The 11048-nt window shown below is 33.4% G+C and overlaps 1 protein-coding gene, 1 long non-coding RNA gene and 2 pseudogenes across 3 annotated transcripts; 2 read left to right on the forward strand and 2 right to left on the reverse strand.

Moving 5' to 3' along the window:
- The first annotated feature begins 644 nt into the window (after positions 1-644).
- LOC120149033 lies at positions 645-1513 on the forward strand. 2 transcript variants are annotated; one of them, XR_005518426.1, is made up of 3 exons: positions 645-694; positions 826-963; positions 1461-1513. It is a non-coding gene; the product is annotated as an uncharacterized LOC120149033 (long non-coding RNA). The 2 variants fall into 2 exon arrangements; XR_005518425.1 differs by having other exon boundaries at positions 836-963.
- A 16-nt stretch (positions 1514-1529) lies between these two features.
- LOC120149434 lies at positions 1530-4086 on the forward strand (annotated as a pseudogene).
- Positions 4087-5546: 1460 nt separating this feature from the next.
- LOC120150214 lies at positions 5547-9378 on the reverse strand (annotated as a pseudogene).
- Positions 6816-7598, reverse strand: LOC120149445 (protein FAR1-RELATED SEQUENCE 4-like). Its single transcript, XM_039162226.1, has one exon. The coding sequence runs from the start codon at positions 7596-7598 to the stop codon at positions 6816-6818; it is 783 nt and encodes a 260-aa protein (XP_039018157.1).
- Positions 9379-11048: the final 1670 nt, after the last annotated feature.

Here is an 11048-nt window from a genome sequence, read left to right on the forward strand (position 1 = left end):
GAATAAATATCTATAGCACCAAATGAAGAGTAGGGAGAACATGATGCAGGGCACAGCAACAAGCTGGAAGCTTCTAGAAAACCAGAAGAGAGACAGAAACTGGAGAAGGTGCCCTAAGCTTTGAAAAAATATTTTTAGTGATTTTGGGATTGGATTCGTCGATCTTTAACATATTTGATCAATTTTTAAGAGTTAATTTTAGTTGGATTGAAAAAAACTTGACTAATAATTTTGGGACTGGATTAGGTTGATCTTTAACGTACTATGATTCAGTTTTATGAGTCCATTTTAATTTTTCTTGAAAAAGCTTGACAAATAGAGTAAATTGAATCATTATCTGGTTCTATTGTTTTTAACCCCCCTTTGGTTCTTGGTATTTTTCAGCTTTAAGTGGCTTTTACATAATCAGCATGATATATGTATCTTAATGGAATGCTTCGCCAGTTCCATGTTGAACCATCCAGTCTGATCTAGTTTTTTGTTCATTGGTCTTTATAGACTTCCTCCTCTCTAGTTAACTATTGGAATGTTTGGAATTGGATTTCCTTTACAAGAATACTTAATTTAGTAATTTATTGATTGTCTCCATTGATCATGAAAGTTACTTCTCTCTCAGGTTTTCCTACATCATTGCGGAGTACCGATGGCCGCACTCCAAATCCTGATGTTCTTTGCAATACAAGAATAAAATTTGGTATGAAACCTAGCTGAAGTTAAGCCATTAATCTATGTTGAAGGCTTTTGGCTCTTTTTATTCTTTTTAGGTTTGGTAAACTAGTAGTGAGTTATATACATGCTATGTTCATTTTGCATTTATGTTTATAGTGACTTCCAGGTGCATTCATGGACGCCATCTACAGTTTGGATTATGACTATATTGCATCTGGGCATTATGCGAATGTTGTTCACCCATCTGCTGATCAAAGCAATAACGCTTCTATCTTAGAACTGTCAAAGGACATGGTACTTGTGCAATAATTCTTGTCAATTCTTATGGCTATCTTGAAAGTGTCTTTGTTAACTTTTCTCGAAATTTTCTTCTTTGCTTATTGGGGAAGTATCAGGCTGTCATATGATCAGAAGGGTTGTGCGTGATGTTGAATTTGCTTTGATATGGAAAACCTGGAAACAATTCCTAAGCATTTTCTGGAAAATTACATCGTAAACATGTTTACTCCTATTTCTTCCAGTGTTGTATTTCATGTTTTGGACCTATAATCAGAACTTTGCATTTCTTAATGGAAACTATTAGTCAATTCTTTGTTACATAAATATAGTATGAAAACAATACTTGAAAAAATGATTACTGGAATTAGAGTTTGGTTATTACATACCAATCATTGTGTGTTTATTCAAGATCATGAGTTTGCTTTGAATCTTGTAAGATAGAGGTCTTTTTTCTATATCCTGTTATATATAGGTTCAGTACAACAATTTGTTCTGTGTATGTTAATGTGCAGGTCAGGATCAAACATACTTCCTTTCACACCTCTCTCAGTTCCAGCTCAAACGACTTATTTTCCACTTGGATGTCTCTCAAGGTGAGTAGCCCTAGATTGTTGCAATTTGGTCAATTGGGATGCTATCTTCACTATATCCTCTGTTTGTCACTTAAGGTGGATCTACTTGTCGTCATTGTTTGTTATGATTATTTATTTTATTTGATTGGTGTATTTCAAATTATCTCAAATTGCTGTTATTAGAAAGGAAAGCAGGATGGCTATTGTATAAACACGTAGATTCATTGTATTAATCAGTTCATGTAACAAACAGTTTTTTTTAAATCCTAGATTCTCTTGCCTTGATGTTGTCCTGTTCATCTGCAGGTTTTTTCAAAGCTCTATCTTTTAATACTGTGGATGTTTGATTGTCTTTACTGAACTCATTAGTTGTCTGATTTTATGGCCTTCTCTGAAACAAATGTGTTTCCTTCCAAGTTTTTCTGGTATTGTTATGCTTAGCCAGTCTGTTGTGCTTTTTTAGTTATTTTCCTTCACATCATCTACAGGATGAAGTTCGCCACTTGCTGCTAAGTTTGACTTGCCCAATAAAGATAGGAAGGATTCACAAGGAATTTGCTTTCTTGGGAAGGTATATGTTATATCATATTAGCATCTATTTCAAACCACATTTCCATGCATTTTAAAATCTTTCATTGAAATATATAATTGAAGTTATTTAGACCCTTTTATGATGATTTGGTACTTTATAGGAAAGTTAACACATCTTGCCCCTCAAGTTCTGCCCATGTTATTTAGTGTGCATCTTTTTCTCTTTGATAATTCAAGAAGGAAATGCTTTAGGTGAGGTAATTGAGGAAATTTAGAAAATCTTCTAGTAGTCTTTTATGCACATAACTGGCACTGACCAACAGTTTGTAGTAATGTATGAAACTTTTTGCTGATTTTATATGGTGGTCTGTTACAGATAAGATTTAGTGATTTGATGGAAGGTATCATATTAGAAGCTGAGACAGGAGACTTCCTTGGGAACAGGGGGTTCTGGTTCTACACAATTGGTCAACGCCAAGGCCTACGTCTCCCTGGAGGACCTTGGTATGCTCTATACCTATTGACTATTCATATCAGTCTGGTCATCATCATTTTATCCTGGGTGACGAAAGTTCTTCAATTTTACGGAAGAATTGCTTTAGTATCCAATACTCTACAGTTCCTCCCCCTTTGTTCTCACTTTGTAATTTGAAGGAACGATTCTTTTAAACCAAGCTTGTCTGATAATTTGCATATAGTATGGATTGCATACATCTTAAAGATGCTTATGTTGATGGTTGATCCAGTTTGCTAACGTTATTCTCCATTTATTCCTATAAATCAAATTGATTAGGCATCCCAACACCAGTTGGCAGAAACAAAGACTTTTCTGCTAAGTAAATATGCAACCTTAGCTTTGTCTTGAGGTTGTATCATATGATAGGATCATGGTCCAGGGGCTAGGACTGCTTTGATATAATTTTAAAGTTGGAAATCGAACATAAATACGTTGGGCTTAGGTAATGGTGCTCACCTTGAGTTGAGGACTCCAGGAAAACCTCCACCTATTGACTTGTTCTTTGACAAGTTGTGAAAGACATTGTCATGTTCTTTCAGATATTTAGGACCTAAGCAGTTGGAAAATTCAATTTTTCCCAACCTTCTGCTCTTGTTTCCAACCAAATGTAATTTTTTTCTCAGGTATGTTGTTCAGAAGGATGTTAAAAATAATGTTGTATTTGTATCAAGAAATTATTTCTCATTGGACAAAAGAAGGCGAGTGTTTCGTGTGGGTCTTTGATGTGGTTTAGTGGGTCACCTCCAAACCATGTTGGTCGCTCCAATGCAAGGTAAAACAATCCTTCCCCAAGTATTCGGTGTCAGTCTTTTGAAATGACTTAATTGCAGAAATAATTCTACTGCAGTCTAATGGTTGGTCTTATCGCTTGTAGCTAACTAGTCTGAACTTTCCAGGTCAGGCATGGTCCTTCTTTTATAACTGCAGCTATGAAATGGTGCATGGTGAAGATGGCGAGGAAGACATTGCAGTTGTTCACTTATCTGAAGATGATCAAGGTCTTGCCCATCGGGCAGTTTGCAGCCTTCTACGAGGGACAAACCTGCTTGGTTCTGGTGTAATTTAGAGTCCTGGGATGATCAAGGCTTCCCTGTTTGTGCAAAGGCTATTGAGATTGCAAGAATGGAAGATAAATCGAAACTTGGGAAACCAGTTAAGATCACGACTCTTCCAGAAAAATCTGTTCACAATCAACTTACCCCAAGCTTATGAGTGCTTGAATTTGTTTATCGGATTTATGTGAACATTCATCCAAAGATGATGCATTGACCTTGGTTTCAGCTAAGACGGAATGGTTGCATATACTTGAGGGAACGTCATTAACTGTGTTGCCAAATATTTTTGGACAGCTCGGCTCGGATAGTGAAATGGTTGAACAGTCGGGCCAGCATGTGGAGATTAATGCGTCAACTGTATTGTTATTATAGGTACTCAGACACCTAGGGTTTTGGAACCTTGAAAACGCCACGTGCCCACAACACTAAATGCTGGCCGCTGTAGTTATAAAAAGGTAAATGCTTTGGGTTTTTTTTAATATTATATTTTGAATATATATTTAGTGATTTTATGAAGAGAATATATATTTAATCAATGACTATAATTTTAATAGTCGTCTTGTTAGTACTATAAATCTTTAATCATCTAAATAATAATATATTAATTCAATATTCATTTGGATTTTTACCTAATGATTCAAAATTATTAAATTAATTTTCAATTTATTTAAATCAAATTAAATTATTAAATTTTATTTTTTAATTTGGAACTACTAAATAACTTTTTAAAATTATTAAATAATTTAAGTATTTTAATTCCTTGGTATTTGAAAAAATTACAATTATTTAAATTTAATATAAAAAATAATTTATTTTTACAATATAAAAATATCAATTTTTTTATAATTAAAACTAACTTATTATCGTTGGTATAATAATAAAATATCATTTATAATATATTTATAATAATATTTATTCAAATATAAATGGTATATTATTAATTTTAAATTTAATAAAAATATTTCCAGTACCTCGATTTCTTGATGTTTCTGTTTATGGCCATTACTTTCTATGTTTTGCATTTTAATCTAGAATTTTAATTTTTGTAATTCTGGATATTATTGGTTTATTTATAATTATAGTACTTAAAATATTATTATTTGCAAATGTTACCTTGAACTTTTTATTTTCATAATTTAATCACTATAGTTATTATTTGTTATTGTAATCATTTTATATATATATTACTATAATAAATATATTATACGAGTAAATTATAGATCACGCCTTACTGACAAAAGTGTGTTTCTAAGAATTATTTAGTAAAATAATCTCATTTTATTTTCTAAAAAAATGTCATGATTTAAATATTATTTGAATATGCCAACTTTAATATTAAGATGATGTATAATCGTATAAGTACTAATTTTGGGCGTTGTGAGAGTATTAATCCTTCCCTGCACGTAACCGACTCTCGAACCATTTTTAAAGTGAATCTTTGGTTAAACGCATATCACATTTTTTCTTTTAAAATTATTTTCTTAAAATTATTTTAAAATATATTTTTAGATATTCGACTTACCTAACTCAAAAGTCGATGATGACTCTAAATTTGTCTGTTTTAAAACCGACATGTCCAATATTAAGTCGGGATCGATTGTCGAGAAAACTCTAAAAGCCCAGTGGGGACCGTTCGACAGCTCTCTTCCATTCATCTGGATCCTTTAACCACCCAATCACTCAATGCCAAGGAAAATGAGTGTGTGCCATGTAACAGATCAAGTCATGTGGAACAAACGATTGTGTAGATTTCAATGTCCCCCAAGGCATATCATAAATATAAACAACATGTGCATGATCCAATAAGATGTTCCTCATAACCAATCTGTATGCAATCGGTTCATCACAAACTATGTTAAAAATGAGTGTGTGCCATGTAACAGATCAAGTCATGTGGAACAAACGATTGTGTAGATTTCAATGTCCCCCAAGGCATATCATAAATATAAACAACTCATGTGCATGATCCAATAAGATGTTCCTCATACCAAAATCTGTATGCAATCGGTTCATCACAAACTATGTTAAAATAACTGATCTTCCCGCAACCCTATATTAGCTTTACATGATCTTTACAAAATGAAGGTAGACTCATCGATGGAGTCGGTTGTCATGCAAACGTGCAGCAGCCGCGTTTTGAAAATGTGTCGATGCAACATTTGCGAACATGGTTGGCACCATATCATGCAATTGCTTTGGTGGCATCACATTATTATGCATAGGAGTCAGCCTCATGTCTGACAGCTCCTGCAACAGCCAACAAGCATACAAAGATTGAAGATTACAAAACTGCATGTAGCTAAAAATAACATTGTTCTTAGGCCAACACGGATTTAGGACCCATACACTGACTTTGCAAAACCAAATAAAAGTAACATATACTAACAACCTACGTTAAGTTGGGTGACTACCAAATCTGAAAATCTCTAATGAAAATAAAGATATAAGAAATCTTAAAACTCAGCCCGAGTATAACTAGTAATAGTCCCACCAAATTGGAAGATCTTATAACCACAAGCAACGTATGGGCAGCCTAAGTCGCATCTGTCTTTACAAGTTTACAGAGCAAAACTCCTTCCCTTTTCGCAGAAATTTAAGGACGAAACTCACCCTAAGAATCATATGTGAAGCTGATCCAGGTTCTTATTTGATCCTTATATTAGCATATTATGCACACAATTAGACACAATTTCTTCCATATGCTATGGTTTAGATACTACACTCTTCAAAGGTATCAATTGAGAACAAACTACTACGAGCATTACAAATAATTTCCAGCAAATTATCAAACATATCGGCTTGAAATCTTCTATAACACATGTAGCAGCAGTTCATGCCATCAGAATACATGAAAATAAAACCATATTATCAGTACAGAAACGAGAGAATGTGGAACAGATGAAATTACAACAAACCATTTGGTGAAAGCCATCTTGAGACCCAACATTGGCAGCTCCTGCAGTAGATACCTGCTGTTTAGAGAAACAATTTTGGTGATCTACTTTTCTCTTTTCCTTTCCCTTAATAAATCAAAATTTCTAATATGAAATCATTCACGTAAGACAATTAGACAACTGCAGACTAACCTTTCCTTTTCTAGTTGCATTACTCTCACTAGTTTGCCTCTCTAACGCAGTCTCAACACTATGATAAGTCTTGGTTGTATTTGTCATTTTAGGATCTAGAGTTTTTCTAGATAGCATTAACACATTGGCTGACTCTTCCAACACCAGAATCAGCATGAATCACTAAGGTGTTAGGTTGGTCCTCATTCCCAACTGAATTATTGACACTTACACATTGCTTCCGAGCTTCTTTTAACGCAGATTGAGCAAGATTATAGCTCTCTTGAGAAAGGGAACCTTCTTCACTTAATATTATGGCACGTCTACACAAATCATTGTACCGGCGCACCTTAGATTTGACCTCATCCAATTTCTGACTTATTGGACGTCTGCTCAAGGCAGCATTTGTCCACCGTTGCAAGATATATTTTGATGGGATGTTGAACACACCAGACATCTGGAGCACAACAATGGCATGTCTACAGAGGTAGCCCTTGTATTCAAAAGATCGGCATGAGCAATATATATCTGATTTAGATTCATTCCATTCAACCATATAATTTTTATTATCTTCAAAGTCCTTAACACTATATGTTGCAGGTTCGTTTTCCTTTTTAAGATGACAAGCAGCAGCCCCTAAAACCTCATCTTGGAATTTCTGGAAGACTTCATGTGTGTATACGAGTGATATTTGTTTTTCAAAAGGTGAAGGAGACTTCAGCTCTGGAGTCTCATGCCATGCATTAAAATCAGCTTTGGCTTCCTCTTCATGTCTGTCCTCAAGAATTACTCTATACTGCTCTATAAATTCCCTCAAAGAAGTTTCTCCATGCACATATTTGTCAAATGAAGAACTCAAACTCTCTGAGCGTAAAGGTGTAGATAATCCAGCAAAATATACATCCCTCATAAGACAGGAACCCACTGCTTTCGATCTTCATACAAGATTGAACCCCCTGCATCTCTCTAAGATGAAACTTGTCTACCATCTTCCACCACCTTTTTTCGAATTGCTCCTCAGTCCAAGACCGATAAATACATTTATCAAGTTTTAGCATTAGACTATCATGCCATAGGCTTAGATATTCAAGATGCCTGGTAAGTTTCTCCAAGACATGCCATAAACAGAAACAATGGCGTGTACTAGGAAACACAGCAGCCACAGCTGCTTTTATGGCATTGTTTTGATCAGTAAGCATCACTTGAGGAGCCCTTTCCCCCATTGCTATAAACCATGTTTGCATCAGCCAAAGAAAGAATACACTGTTCATCTGCAATCAAAGCGCAGCCAAGTAATGTGGGTTGAATGTGATGGTTGACTCCAATAAAGAGTACCAAAGGTATTTTATACTTATTTGTGAAATATGTAGTGTCAAATGACACAACATCGCCAAAGTTAGTGAAATCTTCCATGCCTTTGGCATCAACCCAAAATACATTCTCAATCGATGCTCTTCATTCAAATCAACTGCATAGAAAAATTTTGGGTTTTCTTCCTGCATCTGCATTAAAAGTTCAAGGAGTAATTGAGCATCTCCCTCTTCTAAAACCAAACTGCGTCCCTTGTCATGCTGGTTTCTCATATAACCTTCCAGAAAGTCAATGTTTTGATAGGCACTAAATAGTTTAGAAACTGCAGCCAGATTTTTCCGCGTCCTTCCAACATCAGTTTTAAGTGGATCAGCATTTCTATGGCTCCGAAAAAAATGTGCTTGGGCCGGCAAAAGTTCATGATTATGCTCTTTTATGAACTATAAACATACCACTTTCCATCCTGCCTTCTCTTCACATGCATGCTTGCTTTACAACCAATTTTCGGGGAAGGCCGAGGGTTAATGGCATCATCAGACTGTTGCTTATTTCCATATCTTATGCATGTAAATTTAGCATCAATAAATTCCTTGGACACCCTAGACCTACGACTGCTCAATTTAGCAGTGCCAAAACCCACAGACTTGGCATATTCTTTGTAATATGAATAAGCAGCTTCATGTGATTCAAATTCCATATCCGGGTGTGGAGGTAAGATTGCATCGCTGGCGCCAATGCTAGAATCCATTATCTTAAGGAGATACTAAGGTTCACACTGCATACACTATGCTTTTAACTCTGGTGTCCGCTCAAACTGCGTTTACCATAAAGCATTGTAAAGATAACCCGGAACGGAGACTATAGAAACCTTTGATTGCATGATTTCAAAACGATAGTACCTAAAACATTGATGTAATACATATCAAGTCAATAAAGGATCAAACAAAATACTAATGAAGAAGAAAAAATCCCAGACAACGAAACATGCCAGAGTCTATACAATATCCAACCAAGTTTGAAGATTGCTTCGCAGATGTGCCTTAAACTAGAGTTAGGAGCTCCATTTACCTACCCAAATCAAAATTACTAATATTTGCACCTAAATTGGATACAAAATTTAAAAAAAAATACTTAAAAAAGATAAGCGAAAAGCGGAAACTGGAAAAAAGTCAACATACCCTAAAATCGCTGCTGGGAGTGCGGCGTTGAAGACAGGGGCAAAGTAGAGGAGTGGAGGTATGGGTTGAAGGCAAAGGAGAACGGGAGTTTGAAAACAAGAGGAGATGAAATAAGGTAGAAGACGAGAGTGTGATAGACAGACTTTAATGGACTAGCAAATGTATTCTCCCAATCAAAGTCTGAAATTCGGAATTTGGGGGATGAATCGGAATTGGGTGTATTTTACACGGACCCAATCCCTTTGTTTGCATTTTTTTCTTCTCTTTACTTTTTAGATTATTTTATTGTTTTTGTAAATAAACAATCAAATTTCTGAGGTCAAACAATTACTTAAAAAATACTTTCATATAGGGGTGAGATTAGATTGAGTTTGAATTTTAGGTGAAAATTCTTCGACTCGATCCGAGAATATTAATGTAATTTTTTCATATAAAATTATGGATAATTGTTATAATATCTCTCTTTCTACTGTTTTTAAGTCTTTATTAGATCAAATTTATACTTTAAAAATTTATATTGAATCCGATTCAAATAAAGAAAATATACTCCTTGAATCAAATCGAATTGGATGAAAGATATCTATTTTTATATCGAATCAAATTAAAATGAATGATATACATTTTTTGGGTTGAATTGGACTGACTAATATCTTTTAAATTAATCGAGGCATACAAAAATATAATTAGAAAACAAGAGCAAAAAGTTACGACTAATCCAAAAATTATAATTCTCTACTAATTTAAATTTTGTACATCTCGATTAATATAATAAGAATATTTTGTATAAGTATTGATGGTATGTCTATACTTTACATGTATATTATGTATAATATATCATTTTAAAATATATTTTTTAACTTTTATAATTTATAAATAATTATTTTATAACATATTATATACTCTTATATTCAATTTTTTAAAAAAAATTGATAATAGATTTAGTATTTTAATATCAAAAAATTGATAATTTTAATATTTTTAATATGTATATTCAATTTATCGTAATTATTTTTTAAATATTTTAATGTTTAATATTTTGAATATTTGAATAATTTTATATTCAAATTTTAAAATATTTTTTATTTTTTAAAAAAATTAAATAATTCTTTATACTTTTAAAAAAATCAATTTGACTCTCGAACAAAACTAAAAAAATCAATTTGCCCATGTGACATGTCATTCGTCATGTCATCAGTTATCGTAAACTCTCACGTTAACACCGTAGATCGTCAAGTCAGCATTGTGAACTATCATATTAGCATCATAATATCAATGACAAAAATGTTGATCAATGAGATATTGGATTTGTTTTTAATTGGAGGACCATACTAGGTGAAAAAATACGATGACCATATTAATGTTTTTAGAGTACATGGGCTCTTATGTCTTTTTGCTATAAAAAATATCTTTTATCGGCGAAAAAGAAGAGGATGAGGGTGAGGGTGGGGGTGGCATGAGACCCGAATCAGACGAGTTTCAATCCGATCAAACTCGATCATGTCAGATTTAAAAAAAAAAATCAGTTCGAGTTGGGTTGGGTCGGGGTATTTTTAAGTTATGTTTGGGTGGAATCGGGGTTAGGTTTGGGTGAAAAATACTCAATCCTACTCAAAAAAGTTATAATTTTACCTTATATATTTAGGGTTAATTGTAATAATATCTCTCTATATATTATTTTCTTTTAATTAAATCTCTATTTTTATTGAATAAAAATATTTTTTAATAAATATATTATTTCAGATCAGGTCGAATTCAAATTTTATCTTAAAAATCAGATCGAATAAAAATGATATATTTTTTAGTCAAATTCAAGTCGATGAAAGATTTAAAATTTTCAAATCAAATCAGGTGAACTGAAAACCAACGTGACC

The sequence above is a fragment of the Hibiscus syriacus genome, unplaced genomic scaffold, assembly GCF_006381635.1.
Source record: "Hibiscus syriacus cultivar Baekdansim isolate YM2019G1 unplaced genomic scaffold, ASM638163v2 tig00002793_pilon, whole genome shotgun sequence".
NCBI classification, from domain to species: Eukaryota; Viridiplantae; Streptophyta; class Magnoliopsida; order Malvales; family Malvaceae; genus Hibiscus; species Hibiscus syriacus.